At 42.3% G+C, this 16,458-nt stretch overlaps 1 protein-coding gene across 1 annotated transcript in view; it reads right to left on the bottom strand.

Moving 5' to 3' along the window:
• The window catches only part of syngap1b (synaptic Ras GTPase activating protein 1b), a 126,284-nt gene extending 113,228 nt beyond the window's left edge, over positions 1–13,056 (bottom strand). Inside the window, 1 exon segment of the mRNA XM_069175353.1 lies at positions 12,708–13,056. Coding sequence (XP_069031454.1) covers positions 12,708–12,729 — 22 coding nt within the window. The 5' untranslated portion in view covers positions 12,730–13,056.
• Between the last annotated feature and the right edge of the window lie 3,402 nt (positions 13,057–16,458).

Genomic DNA, 16,458 nt, shown 5'->3' with positions numbered 1-16,458 from the left:
TCTCTCCAGTACATCATCTCCACCCCTCCCTCCCCCACTCTCTGTGAGTTCACTCAGCGGGGGAGGACGGGGGAGGAGGGGTGACTCTGGAGATCAGACACACACCTCTGGACCTCTGGCTGGATGAGACCGGTCCAATAATAGAGTCCTGTTATCGTATCGGATGTTTTTCTTTATGGCGAGAGATTCCTGCCGAGTCCGCTGATGAGAGCGGACGGCCGCAACGAGAAGCCGGACCAGAAAAACTGGAAGATCGATGCCCAACAAACATTTACGGCATCATGTGCAGAATATTAAAATGTGCATATTTCACTGCAGTTTGTCTGTAAGTTATTCGTATTTTTTAAAATTACGACTTTCCGCCCCCCAAATCATCAAAAAGAAGACTATTTTATTCGTTGTTTAGTCACAAGACAAAAAAAAAAAAAAAGCCTCTTAAATGAGATATTTTAAATAACTTACAAAAATATTTGTGCCTGGCCGAGCCTTCCCCTTTAAGAGTGTGGCCTTGTGGGTAATGTTAGCAACTCTCACATGTGAAAAGTAATATTAGCAGCACGTAGCTGCGGCTACTGGGAAGTACACGCCGACGACAATGATGAATAAAGTCATAAAGTAACGCGATCGGAACGAGTTTAAAGGAAAACAGCTTTCCAAATGTTGAGCACCGCGTGCTGCTTCAGAAAAGAACATAAAGACCTGATTGCTTGCTAGTTCTGAGCGGTTTGGAGCAGGAAGTGACCATATTTGGACGAGATGGGGGAGGAGCCAGCGGTGGATCTGACCGATCTGATCGGAAACCTGACGATACTACGTCCCGCCCACCGATAGCTGTAACCTGACTGCACCACAGGCCTGTCAATCAAACAGACACGCCCCCAAAAACAGGTCTTCTTGAATCTTGTTTTCTAATGAATGAGGGATTATTTTCAGATGGACCTCCAGAAAACTAATAAGAAGGAGTGACTTTAGCTAACAACACCAAGATAACTGATGGACACATTTTATTCACTTTGGATTTGATGAGAGAAGTTGAATGGGAGTCTATGGAGCCGGAGGCTTTTTGGAGCCGACCTCTAGTGGCACTCGATGGTATTGCAGCTTGAGGCATCAGCCTAATTTTTTTCCAACAAAACACGCACAAAACTCGGTTAGTGACCGAGATACAAAACACTGTGTTGAAATAAATTAACTAAATGTTTAGTTTCTTTGTTGGTTGTTTTGCGAAACATTCAGAATCATTCATGCCTACTGTGTCTTCGTGTGCATGTAAAAAATGATATTTTAAAAGCTAATTTTTCTGGTTTTGTATTTCTCTGTAATGTATGTTCGTTATTACAAAACACAACTTTCTCAAGCCCTAAAACCATATATATTCAAATGACTAAATAGTCGACTGTTTGGCTTTGGACTGACGACAAGTAGTCGACGAGAAGAATTATCCTGAGTGAGCCTTGTGGCCACTCTATTCATACTTCCCCACTTTAAATCCAGCCACGCGCGTTCGACCTCCCTCAGACCTTGAAGTAACGGGGTCATTAATAAAAACCTCACATGAGGCGGTGTTAACTCGAGTGTAAAGTGCTGACGGAACAATACTGCAGAATATAATTGGAGCAGCACCAGCGTTTGACACTCAACATCTTCACTCAAAAAAAACAATCTCAGTCCTGCACCTGGGATGTGTAAAAAAAAAAAAAAAAAAAAAAAAGTACAAATGTGATTTTACTGAAGAGAAAAGAGCTGGGCGTACAGTAGCTGTGTCATATGTTCATTTTCCATCCCACTGCATGTGTTACATAAAGTCGTGCTGCAGGAGCCGCGGGGTCATCGTGTGGCGGCGAACCACTTGGATTGTAGTTTCTGCGATGCGACCTTTTTTACCCACAAATTATGTCAGCGTGTGACCGAGCTGAGAGCAACTCGGAAAATGTCAGTCACGTGAAAAACTGCATGCAGATACCGCAAGAATAAAACAGCAGAGGAGCTCGTTGGATGTCACCTTAAAACCCTCTGGACGTGGAGGTGCAAGGCTTCTGTGAGGACCACGTCTGGCCTGAAATGCACCAATCTTAACACCTTCTGGAAAAAAAACACCAAAAAAACCTTGACATTCCTAAAAAATTGCCTTTTTCACGCGGCACTCTTTTGAATGGGAACCTTGGTGTGTCCTTCTGTTCTTAAATGGCACAAGTAAATATTAGATTTGCGATTTCCAAATAAAAAAAGTGCGCTTTTTGGCATCCTGAAAGTCGTTCTCGTCACCAATCCGTTCGTACCTGTTTGACAAAAACAAAAAAACAAAAACAGTCTTAAGAGTCGCTCGTTCCTGTTGCGTTCATTTGCATCCAGAAAACACGACTCTGCAAACGCTGACTCAGATCTAACATAAACACCAGGAATCCGCAATCAAGAACGCGAGCATTTCTTTCCCTTCACGTAAAAACTGGAAATGTTTTCCCCAAAACACTCGTCGTGACATCCGACCTCTCGCTCTGGTTAATACCTCCAGCTAACGGCGCGTCTCCTCGGCGCTGCAACGCGGCCGGATGAGCTCGGATACAGAAGAAAAATACTCAAAACCGTGTGTGGGACTGTGTGAAAAGGAGGCTAAATTTAACCGTCAGCTGCTGAGTGAGCCTGCTAACCTTTATGAGGTCCTCTGAGTGGAGGTGAAAACACGACTGCACACACACACACACACACACACACACACACAAACAGGTAACTGTAGTGCACAAAACCATTCTTGTGAAACTTGCAGATAACAAATTGCTCTAAATCTACATATTAAAAAGAAACATGGAGGCACAAACTACATAATCTTTTTTTTTTTTTTTGAAGAAGAAGTGGTAGTAAAAACCTTTCAAATGGTAATACAGCACTTTGAAAAGTGGAGAGTCTGCACACAACATGAGCCAAAGAAGAGGTTCATTCCCAAGTCTGATATTAAACAGCTGCAAAAAAAAAAAAATACTACAAGCACACTTAGAAAACACACAGTGGGTATGGAAAGTATTCAGACCCCTTTAAATTTTTCACTCTTTGTTTCATTGCAGCCATTTGCTAAAATCAAAAAAGTTCATTTTATTTCTCATTAATGTACACTCAGCACCCCATCTTGACAGAAAAAAACAGAAATGTAGAAATTTGTGCAAATTTATTAAAAAAGAAAAACTGAAATATCACATGGTTATAAGTATTCAGACCCTTTGCTGTGACACTCATATTTAACTCACATGCTGTCCATTTCTTCTGATCCTCCTTGAGATGGTTCTACTCCTTCATTGGAGTCCAGCTGTGTTTAATTAAACTGATTGGACTTGATTAGGAAAGGCACACACCTGTCTATATAAGACCTTACAGCTCACAGTGCATGTCAGAGCAAATGAGAATCATGAGGTCGAAGGAACTGTCCAAGGAGCTCAGAGACAGAATTGTGGCAAGGCACAGATCTGGCCAAGGTTACAAAAACATTTCTGGAGCACTCAAGGTTCCTAAGAGCACAGTGGCCTCCATAATCCTTAAATGGAAGAAGTTTGGGACGACCAGAACTCTTCCTAGACCTGGCCGTCCAGCCAAACTGAGCAATCGTGGGAGAAGAGCCTTGGTGAGAGAGGTAAAGAAGAACCCAAAGATCACTGTGGCTGAGCTCCAGAGATGCAGTAGGGAGATGGGAGAAAGTTCCACAAAGTCAACGATCACTGCAGCCCTCCACCAGTCGGGGCTTTATGGCAGAGTGGCCCGACGGAAGCCTCTCCTCAGTGCAAGACATATGAAAGCCCGCATAGAGTTTGCCAAAAAACACATGAAGGACTCCCAGACTATGAGAAATAAGATTCTCTGGTCTGATGAGACCAAGATTGAACTTTTTGGCGTTAATTCTAAGCGGTATGTGTGGAGAAAACCAGGCACTGCTCATCACCTGCCCAATACAATCCCAACAGTGAAACATGGTGGTGGCAGCATCATGCTATGGGGTGTTTTTCAGCTGCAGGGACAGGACGACTGGTTGCAATTGAAGGAAAGATGAATGCGGCCAAGTACAGAGATATCCTGGAAGAAAACCTCTTCCAGACTGCTCTGGACCTCAGACTGGGCCGAAGGTTCACCTTCCAACAAGACAATGACCCTAAGCACACAGCTAAAATAACAAAGGAGTGGCTTCGGAACAACTCTGTGACCATTCTTGACTGGCCCAGCCAGAGCCCTGACCGAAACCCAATTGAGCATCTCTGGAGAGACCTGAAAATGGCTGTCCACCAACGTTCACCGTCCAACCTGACGGAACTGGAGAGGATCTGCAAGGAAGAATGGCAGAGGATCCCCAAATCCAGGTGTGAAAAGCTTGTTGCATCATTCCCAAGAAGACTCATGGCTGTACGAGCTCAAAAGGGTGCTTCTACTCAATACTGAGCAAAGGGTCTGAATACTTATGACCATGTGATATTTCAGCTTTTCTTTTTTAATAAATTTGCACAAATTTCTACATTTCTGTTTTTTTCTGTCAAGATGGGGTGCTGAGTGTATATTAATGAGAAATAAAATGAACTTTTTTGATTTTAGCAAATGGCTGCAATGAAACAAAGAGTGAAAAATTTAAAGGGGTCTGAATACTTTCCGTACCCACTGTATATATATATATATATATATATATATATATATATATACACACACACACGGTAGTTCCTCTACTGTGTCTTAATTATATGATATGTAGATTAAAACATGGAGTTGGGATCCATGGTCACGTTTAAGAACTCCCCAACCTGGAAATCCCCCATTCATAACATTACAACAACTATCCTGATGTGGACACATGGCTTCTATAATAATGAGGACGCGGGCAGTTTAAAATGCATTTAGGAGATGTTGATGTTTATCCTGCGCTACGGCGGCGACATGCTAAACATGACGACGTGTTTTAGGCTAAAAGAAGAAACTGAAAAATAAAAACTGGCCAAAATGTCTTTAATGTGTCAGATTTTCTTCAATTTCCTGTTTTGTCTGCCCACATGAATTCAGTTTACCACCATGTTGGACAAAGAATAGCCCCATTTTTCCCCAATTTAGAAGGAAAAAAAACATCAATTAAATGATCCATTCATTATCAAAATAGTTAATTAGCTGCTGTAATGATCAGTGAATTAATTATTCTCGCTCACTAAAATCATTTATGTCCTAAAATGTCTGTAAAGTCTGTGTTTGGTGAAGAATCACAATTAATGTCTGAAATATTCCCACTTCATTATTTGATATTTTAAAGCAAAGGAGGCATTGCGTCAGGTTAATCATTTATTCATTTAATTTCTCTGCCCACTTTAATCCTTTTCCTGGCACACCTGGGGCTACAGCCTTTTACCCAGCATGCACCAGGGCGGGTAGCAGGACAGCGGGCAGGTGGCCAGTCCATCGCAGGTTGAGCAACGACGGAGCAGAAAACCACTCGCGCTCACGTTCATACCCACGGGCGAGGTAGAGTTTCCACTCGGTGGTGTGGGAGGGAAACGAGAGGAAGAACCCACGCAGACCGACGCACAGGAAGAGCCAAGGATCAAACCGGGGTCCTCTCGCTGTGAGCTGCTCCTGCGAACCACTCCACTAAATTTATGGACGTGGGTTTTTTGTTTTTTTCTTTCACACTTGTGTGTTGTTTTTTCCGTCACGGTCAGCATCACCTCGTTCCTCCTCTCGTTCCCGTCAGGAAACACAACCGGCCCGAAACCAAACCAAAACAGATAAACACGCACTCGGTAATGTCGTGATTTCTTTTCATTATTTCCATCGCGGTTATCTCGCCGATTACTTCCTCGAGCAGGTTTTTCTAATCAAGGAAATGTTTTGTTGGTGAAATAGTAAAAAAATCAAAACTAAAAATGCTCATCATAATATCTGGAGGCGACCGATTTAATCAGCTGATTTTGACCTCTGATAGATGGATCAGCTTTGTGTTGTAATAACGTTGCAGAAAAAAGAAGCTCTTTTCGTGTTTTCTTTTTTTGTAGTTATTTATGATTATTACATTTCCATTGAAGTTCACTGTTCCGCCTCTATTACATCTCACAACTGTTTGATATATTGATATAATGTTTTTTTTACTCTCTAATATCTGTATCAGCATCAGCCCCAGACACCCAGTATCAGTCAGGCTCTTGTGTTGTAATTTTTTTAGATCCGAAGAGGAAGTCCTGGAATGTCTCGAATTGTCCGACAAGCGGTTGAAACCCCAAATATATTAAATTTATCAATAAAAACTAAGAAATAAAGCAATTCTCAAACATGAGGAGCTGTAAGAAGCAAATATTAGAATTTTTTTTTTACTTGAGAAATGACGTTAATTTTCAGTCAAATGATCGTTTTGTTAAGCTCTAGTTGTGTCTACTCTGCTTACTTCCTGTTTTCAAGTACTTTCAAGTATAAATTTTACAATTCATTCAATACTTATCTCACGAAACGAAGTCCGCTCTGAAACTACGAGCACAAATCGCAACATAAATCTTCTCACTACTTAAAAAAAAAAAAAAAAAACGTTTTCTTTTGAAAGATGTTTAAGGGTACAGGCTGCTTACAACAATGTTGAGGACACATCATAACTTTAATATTTCTCTCACAACAACAGTAACACGTCTGTTTACGTACGTACTCATACGAGGCGTGTTAAAGCGCCGCATCACGACCTTCCCCAAATAGGAAGTGAAGGTCGTAGCGTGTGTTTCACACTTCACGCTACGGTTCATTCATCTCGGTGACCTGGTGTGACTCCAGTGAACTGAAGGAGATTGCAGCATCTCAAACAGCCAAACACGTACTGTTAAAAAAAAATAAAAAATAAATCACAAACACGCATGTAAGCAAAACAAACAGATATAAAAATAGAAATATTTCTGGAATGAATGGCTCTACAGGAGCTTAATTAAACACCCCAACAGAGCAGCATAATCTCAGTCAGTGTGCTGATTCAGAGATTGATGGGCCTGACGCTGATGTTTAATCCAGCTGCAGGCTTCACTGCACAGAGATTGGATTTTCTTTTTTTATTATTATTATTGTTATAATGATTATTTCAGAGGCCATTATTTTACAGTCTGTGGTAGCGGCCCATATTTTACTGGCCCTCAGGCTATTTCAGGGGGAATTTAAGAAATCTACTACTTTGAATGTGCATGTCAAAGGAAATGATAAAAACCCTCTAGTGTACTATATATATATATATATATATATATATATATATAACGATTCACAATCTCAATACATAAAAAATTTTTAAAAAAAAATTCACCATCGTGCAAAATATATAAAAGCTATGGATTTTATATCATATTTCATATAGAAAAAAGTACACTTTGTGAAGTCATGTCAGTTTGAAAACTAGTTAATTAATGACATAATATGACTGTCAGGTAGGTGTAATATCAACACTCTCCAAAACAGGTCCATCCATTGACTCACGCTGCTGACATATGTACAGTAAACTTCTCACGCTGCCTCGAGGTATTTGGCAAAAAAAACCCTCTCAGCTCTGAATCACGGGGCATCCATGGGATCGGATGACATCACGCCTGCAAACCGTGTGCGAGCCAACCGTTATCCGGAGGGAGATCATTATTCCAGATTGGCAGCCCTGTGATTGGCTCAAGAGAGAGGAGGCAGCTCATCCTGACCTTTTCCGCTGAATCCTGACCAGATCAATCAAAAGCCAAAGCCACTCTCTCTCTCTCTCTCTCTCTCTCTGTGTGCATAAACCCATTGAGTCACTCCGCTCAGGCTTTGCAGCAGGATTGAATTACCCTCCCACCCAAAGTGGATCTGGGAGGAAAAAAAAGCCACTCCTCCCAGCGACCCCCATGTAGTTTCCCCCAGCATCAACTGAAGGCTCTTAGAGGACGAGGGCGCTCTTTACTGAAGCGAGTTTAGTGTCGGCCAACAGATAGCAGAGAACAGAGGAAAAAACGAGGATCAGCTGACGAGGCGATTCAAAACTATCGATGTTGGAGAAAAAAAAAAAAGACGGCGTGACGACGGATTAATTTGTTCTTTGCCAAAATGATGCTGATCCTCTGTGAAGCACCGGAGGAGGTTGTTCCGGATTATTCATCTAAAGTGTGATCGTTCCGGAAAATCTTTCACAATAAAAGCCTTTTTATTTTTTTTAAACGCTGTGGGGCTTTAAGTTTGAAAAAACAATACAGGAAGCGTTGAGTTCATATTGATGCAGTAAGATCATAACGAGGCTTAAAATGTAATTACAATTAACTTAAACCTTTTCTTCATGGCCCTCTTTGGATCTTCAAACAAGTCAAATATGAACATGAACTTCTACCAGATCAAGTAAACTGTATTTCCTCAATCGGAGAAATAAGTGGCGGCGCGTCGTTCCGGCAGCACCTTTGATTTTAGTTTCTATTGAATACAAACAGAAAAAAAGGCCTTAAAACTGATTTAAGTTCTGCTGGAAACTCTCAGAAAAGAAGCGCTCGGTCCGAAAACACCGAATGGGTCCACAGGGTCCCACTTCCTGGTGCTCTGTGCTGCTCAGGTCTGCTACTGAAGGACCTCCAGGGTATCGCAGACGCTGCAGTGCATGCTGGATAATACATGTTTAAAACGCTTCGTCCGCCACCCATGTGTGCGTTATTCACGTGAATCTGTGACTGGCTTTCTATCTGCGAGCCAGAACAATGACAGGACATGATATTTCCTCAATATCCTGACATCACATTCATTTCCTTTGACCGGAGAGCTTTGGGGGATACTTGAAAAAGCTGAAGGCTCCGTCTGGTTTTGACATTTAGAAGTGCTGACTTTCCACATCCAGAGGGGACTCGGGCAGCGAATAAAAAAAATCTAAAAGAAGAAGAAAAACGTCCCTGAACTTTGGACAAGGGGAGTTTTCTTTGATTTGCAGAGGATCAGATCAGTAAAGATCTGTCAACAAGCAGCTGAGAAGATCTTCAGTCCTAAAAAGGCGAATAACTTCTACAGATCGCCAACTTGACCGCAACACTCGGAATAAAACGCATCCCCGCTGGAGAATGAATGGGGATCTTCTGAGTGCTGCGCGGCTGCTTACATGAATCTCACATGCAAGTACAGTAACAGTCGAACAGATGACGGTTCTTGGCACCGGCTGGGTTGGTGGAGGGGTGTAAGACAGTCCCTTATGTCACAGGGTAGAAAGAGAGGGATGGAGATGGAGGAGTGCTGCAGTGCATTGGTTGGTTGGTTGGTTGGTTGGTTGGTTGGTGGTGTGCTTGTCTCTTTAACTATGGCCATGCTTGACAGGAGCTGCCGTATCAAACTACTGTAATAAAAAAATTAAATTAAAAAAAAAGGGACAAGGCCGGGAGGACCGGCTCGGTGACCGGCTGCCTGCTTTTCCCCACACAGTGTCCATCTGCACTCAGGGATACCTCCATGGTAGAGGAGGGAAAGGAGGCAGGAATAACATGTGTATGTGTGTGTGTGTGTGTGTGAGTGGTTAAGGAGGGTAAAAAAAGGAGAAAAGACTGGGGGAAAAAAAGGAGGTGTGAGTGTTAAGAGAGCGAACGAGGGAACAAGAAAAAAACCAGATTGAGCCAAGATAGGAAGGCCCGTCTCTGCTGCCTGCCATCCTGCCATCCCGCCTGCCATCCCGCCTGCCATCCCGCCTGCCCGCCTGCCATCCCGCCTGCCATCCCGCCTGCCATCCCGCCTGCCCGCCTGCCATCCCGCCTGCCATCCCGCCATCCCGCCTGCCATCCTGCCCGCCTGCCATCCTGCCCGCCTGCCATCCCGCCTGCCCGCCTGCCTCCCACTAACTGCCTGTTCATGTGAGCTGGTTACTTGGCATAACTGCAAATGGCTCGCCTGGTACATTAAGCATAAACACACTCGTCCAACGTGGGCTCAACCAAAATAAATTTCATCTGCAAGATCGTAGAGCCATGATCCCCCCCCCCCTTTTTTTTTATCTGTATCTCGTGTCACACTAATATCAGCCGTCTTCACCAAACATATTTCATCTCTGAATGTTGAGTCACCGTGCAGCAATAAATATCCCACAGTGTTACGTAATCACTTCACGTAACCATGGAGCTGCTAATGTATAGGAAGAATATGGATTGGGGGGCGGGGGGGTTGCTTTTCATTGAACCAGATTTGTGGGATGTCGATTAATTTCTCAGAACTACACCGCAGTTTATTTCTGTGTTTTATGTCTTTATACCGCACCGTAACTTTTTAATCCCATCGCGAGCTTTCTTTATTTCATTTTTACTTTATTAGTTTTATTCACCATCGTTTTTGATGATTTTAATGGTTGTGTGAAACACTTTGAATTGTCTAGTTGTTGAAATGTGCTCCACAAATAAACTTGCTATCAGAGAAAAGTAGGAAATGTCATTTTAGAGTCGCTTATTTTGCCAGTTGAAGTCTAAAAACTAAAATATATGAATTACCAAGAATGTAAAAGAGGGGAAAACTGCAAACAGTGCTGAATTATTTGGTTTAAATTTCCTGGAAACTTTGGGATTTTACAACATGAATAATATACAGAGCCGGTTCCATTCATGGAACCAAATTTTGGTAGCGACGCTGAAATCCTGAAGTTTAAATGGTGTAACGTCACAGGAGAGATTAAAATCTCGGCAGATGTACCAAACTAAACACCGATTAGCTCCGAAAACAAACGTTTAAAACGAAAACAGCGCTCTGCGATCACAGCGAGGGAGTAACTCGCTGCCATCGCTGGCAGGTTTTGAAGGTGCAGCACTGTGCTCACAATTTTCCTGGCAATGACTCCCAGAGTGGGCTCTCTCTCTCACACACACACACACACACACACACACACACACACACACACACACACACACACACACACACACACACACACACACACACACAGAGTGTCAGGGCATCTCACCAACATTATGCAACCAACTTCTATATGGCTGCACTTGGACAAGAGGAGCTTTTTGGTCATTATCTGCTCTGAGGGAATAAAAAAAATAAAAAGCAGAAGTGAAAAGGAAGCGAGCCGGCTACCTCGGTTAAATCTGGTCCCTCTCTGTTCAGATGATGATGATGATGATGATGGTGGGGATGATGATGATGACTCCGGGGTCACGGTGAAGCTGACAGATCGAAGTTTTTTTTTCTCTCCAGGTCCAGATTAAGAAGTCTCCATTTGGTGAGGGCGCACGTACCGCTCCAAAAAGAGTTACAGGTCTGTGTGTGTGTGTGTGTGTGTGTGTGTGTGTGTGTGTGTGTGTGTGTGTGTGTGTGTGTGTGTGTGTGTGTGCGCGCGCCGGTGTCCACACATGCAGCATCACTCGCTCTCACCCTTTACAGTCACATGCAGCACACCTCCACTCTCTGAGCCGAGCCCACACACTGACTACACACTGCTGTCTTCCTCACACCTCCTCACTCACACACACACACGCACACACACACACACACACACACACACACACACACACATATCCCTGCAGTTTTTTTTTTTTTTTTTTTTTTTTTTTTTGGGGGGGGGGGATCTACCCTCCTTCATAGCAGCTACTCGCACAAAACCAACGACAAGTCCTTCTCCAAAAACTTTGGCGTTCCATCTCACTCCGGTGTGACTCCTGCCGTCACACGTGAGGAGTTTCTTCTTTTTTCTTTTCTTTTCTTTTTTTTTTTTTTTTTAAATTAGATCCTCTAAAATAAATTACACACACACACGGTGCCACTTTCGATGGATGCGAGGCAGCTCACTGCAGCACGCCTGCTCACATATAGCATTAGTCACAGTTGCAGTGCAACGATACCAAGGGAATCTGCCTTTCAGCCGTGTACGCCGAGGCGCCTTTCACCCACTCACGCTCTCAAGTATGAGGGGAATAAAAGGACCGGCGGAGAATGAAGTAGCCTCTCCTCCGTTCTGGTCATCTACATATTTCACTGGGCCAAAGTTGGTTTTTTTTTGTCACACCGGCTTCTGACGAAACAGATGAAATAAAAATACTACACTGCAGAAAAGTCCCTTAAAGGTACATTTCATGAGATATATAAAAACAAGAACCTGTAAATCAAAACCACACTAAACTCTACTGAGAGTGCCTGAAAGAATATTAAAGGAATATCACACCAAATTATGAACCTTTAAGTATGATAAGGGCAGAGTAAACTCTATTATATATGAACAGCAGAGACACTACAGCACACGAGTATTATCTTATGGCTATAAACTCCTTATGAGTGCTCTTTATGACACAATACAGGAATTACAGGAATATTATAGCGGGTTTTTATTTTATTTTTTTTACCATCATCAACAATAACGCAGTGTGACTGCACTCAAACGGAGGAATGCACTTGCAAGTGAAGACGTGACACCAGTGCACATGCATACCTTATTACAATACTATAATTGCCGCATGCACAGCTCCACACCGACAGATGCTGCTGCGCTGGATCCGTGTGTGTATGTGGGGGGGAGGTATGGGGGGGGGGGGGGCATCCAACTACAAGGCACTCTGGGCTATCTCGATATGCACCTGTCGGCTATGGTGCTTTTAGATGTGCCTATTTCATATGATAGTGCCGGAGAGACAGAGGGAGAAGAGAGGGACAGAGAGAGAGAGAGATATATAGAGAGAGAAGAGGGGGAGGCGCGGGGGGGGGGGGCAGAAAAGATGCAGTGGGTGTCAAAATATATATAAATATATATAAAATATCTGCTGTCTTACCTTGAAAGGGAACATAGGACATGTTCCAACAGCATTGAACGTGGGCTTTGCGTCTCGGTCGGTCGCTCAGAAGTAACGGGGGGAAACCTAATTACAAATAAATCTGAAAAATACAAATAAAAAAATAAAAAGACGCGATTTGACTACCGCTCACAGTTGGAGTCGAAGAAGAGGCCAATATTCCGCTGTTATAATAAAAACTGGCATCATAATCCACGACCGCTTTATAAAGCGCCCGGTTCCCGGTGCATTAAAAAAAAATACAGGATGCAGAAATGTGTGTATGTGTGTGTGCGTGTGTGTGCGTGTGTGTATGTGTGCGTGCGTCTATTTGCACGCTGCTGCCGAGGTGTGAGGGTGAAACACGAGTGAGAGAGAGAGAGAGAGAGAGAGAGAGAGAGGAAGGGGGTGGAGGACTACGCGCACGCGCGCATGTTTGTGCGTGCTTCTGTGTGTGGGCGCGCACGTTTTTCCTCCAATATCTCCATCCTCGGTTCATGCATTTCGCGCGCGCCGCTGTCTCTCTCGGAGGACCGATGACAGGATAACGTTGCAGTGATTGTAAATTGTACTGTACCGCTTCGAGCTCCGCGGGCTACAGTCGGTGCCTGAGAGTGGACCGGTAACTCCCCGGTACACGCAGCCTTAACAGGTGTTCCGCCTGCCCACCGAGAACTGCATGCACCGGGAGCGCGCACGAGATGAAAAGGAAAAATAAATAAATAAAAAACTACAAGACTATGTAATGATTTGGCTCCATAATAGGCGATAATCCTCTTTGTCAACTTCAATAATGACGACAAATGATCCGAAGTCTCTTGAACATTCAATCATGATTTATTAGGCTAATTAATTTATTTTCCACTGATGCATTAGACTCACTGGAACAAGCATTTCTTTGATACTATTGGTCTAAAATTTCTAATTTAAAATCAATATTTACACTATAGTATTAATATCTTTACCGGAATATCTTCATATGTCTTTAAGATTATTTTAGGGTTCCAAATAGTTCTGCTGAAATTAGGTTTTTAAATATAGAAATATGACAAATTGACTCTGTCAAAGTTAGTCAAATAAAGTTTGTGCTGATAAAAAAAAAAAAATTGATGCAGCCGATTATTATTTCAGATTAAAATGTAGGAAATTCGTGACAAAAACTCATCTGATTCATTGATCTAAATGAAGTTGTTGTGTATGCGTTATATTTTTTCATATATTTCCCGCGGTCTCCACGTCACGTTGTCTGGACGAGTCCTTTTTTTTTTTTTTGTGAATGAACTTCATTACCCAGCGGGCATTGCGTGCCTCACCTGTTCTCGTCTTCCTGGTTTTCCCCACGATGGCAGCTTAATCCAACAAACGTCAACGCGAAACTTAAAAATAACGAACCAGGATGTTGTCGAGTCTCCAAAAACGACGCGAACAGCGTCACGCGATGACGCAGCGGAAACCAGGAAGTAAAACTCCTCCCCTGACGACCAGTAGATACAGGCGGCAGGCTAACGTTAGCGTCGAGCCCCGACCACCGGCAGCCAAACTACGTAAGTATGTGAGCAGCTTACTTATTATATATTATGAACAGTGTTGTTTGTCTTCCTAAAAGTGACCCGGAGTTTTCTGAATTTATTCCCACCGTGAAATATTACAATTAAACGTCCCACTTCGTTGTTGCACGCGAAGGCAACAAACAAGGCAACATGGCCGCCCTCACGCGTACAGACACGTCACAAAACAAACAACAACAACAACAACAACACAGGGACGAAATGCAGGCTCAGTATTAGTTGTGCATTACTTTACAGTTTCTCTCAAACGTTCATGAACGGCTCGTCCCCATTGGTCAGCCGGACGTCATGTGACTAACAAGCGACGTCACCATTGGTCGGCTGGACGCCACTAATTCCTGTATCCTACCATATTAAAAGCCATCACTTCAAATTAAAAGCCCTCCAGGTCCTGTTGGTACTCTAATAATTTCATTTGATTAAATTATTATATGTTGCAAACAAGAGAAAAATCTCTGACGCATGTATTTTTTTTTTACTTTAGACTAATATTATATTAAATAAAAACACAAAAAGACTGTTTGACAACCTGTGTTGAAGAATATCTTGTTACATATAACGGAGTTACGTAATCAAATTACAAAATAACCTGTAGTCAGTTACCATGAACAAAAACATGAGATTAAATTACCGCTGTTATTTAAAATATTTGGTGATTATAAAGGGGTTACATCTGATTGTATTGTTGGTAAAAAAAATTAAAAAAAAGCTCTAATGTCAAATTTAATATTTATTCTGCTTTGTATATTTTCGCTGCACAGGAAAGTCTTTTGTCTGTAAATAGGCTCCATTCATTTGGCATTAAGAGGTCAAAACGTTTTGCCTTATTTCTGATTGACAAACCAACGAGCGTTAATGTAATAAGTTACATTACTTTGATTAATTAAATAAAATAGCAACATTATTTATTCGATTTTTTTTTTTTTTTTTTTTTTTTTTTACTTATTAGATTTCTTACTGAAGCCAACTGGCAATAAATGCTGCCATTAAAGCTAAATTCTACGTAACTACGACTTTGTCCTTTTCATCATTATAAATAAAAAGAAGAAGATCTGAGCTTTGTACACATGACCAGATAGAGGAGCTGCACCAGCTCAGAAGCTGTGGAGCCAAAATGGCTGGTGTGTGCTGCCTTTGGGTGACGTGGGAGAAATGGCAATTACAAATGAAGATATTTTGCACAAATGAGTTTCTGTTGTATGGCGTCTGGTTCGTGGAGCGCGCTGTTCGTATGTGACGAGACATTTTAGTTTGTCGAGTTGTGCTTCTTTTAGGACGTCATCTTAACAATCAGTGGTTTCTTAAACTTTTTGTCGTCCAGCTGATCGGGACAATTATTGTTGCTGAATACGCTGTCGCTCACACAGATGAACTTTTGGCTTATTTTGGGTTTAATTTACAAATAGTCTAAACATCCACGACATAAACACATTTTGTCCTTCCTTTGTTTTCCTCCTTCGAGCGCAGCTTTTCCTTCGAGACTCTTCGATAAACAAAAATCAAATCAACTAAAATCAGACGCCTGTAGACGTGTAGGCCATCATTATCTTATTTAATTCACAGTTTCAGAGACACCTGAATGCAACACAGAGCAGCGCCGGCCTGTGGTTTAAAAGTTGAGCCGTGGCCGCCATCTTGTGGTCAAAGCGAGTCGCTGCAGGAGTAAAAATCAATCTTGTAAAAATCCAAAATATTATTATTTTACCCTCCATAAACAACAGATTATCATAGAAATATAAAATGTGTATCACCCAATATGTTACATGACAGAAGGCTTCATTCTCAACAGTAATAATTTCAATTAAAATCTTAATGCTACGCACCTGCGCATTAATCGATCTTTCTCCACAGCCGACGGGAAATGCACAGGTGCTGCTAATGACATTAACAATGGCTCTGTTCTAGTCGAGTGCATCAGTGGAGCCGTGACAGACGTACAGCCGTGCAGCAAGCCTCAAAATCTGGTTCTGGAAAACCAAAGCAGCTCCACAGAAATCAGTCATTCGTCACTAATTTTATCTCCCACACCTGCGCTTTTCCAGCTGTGGCACGTCACGGTGTCGTTCCACAAAAAATGTCTATTGACGCGCCTTCAGACTGACAGGAAACCACTTAATCAAGAGCTGTTGGAAACCAAGTATCTATGTAAATATATATACTTCTTTTTTTTTTTTAAGTGTAAT

This window comes from Embiotoca jacksoni, unplaced genomic scaffold (assembly GCF_022577435.1).
Source record: "Embiotoca jacksoni isolate LCO1_2020_lvr unplaced genomic scaffold, fEmbJac1.0.p SCAF_66, whole genome shotgun sequence".
NCBI classification, from domain to species: Eukaryota; Metazoa; Chordata; class Actinopteri; family Embiotocidae; genus Embiotoca; species Embiotoca jacksoni.
The sequence above is the reverse complement of the archived record's forward strand: the minus strand, read 5'-3'. Positions and strand labels throughout refer to the sequence as shown.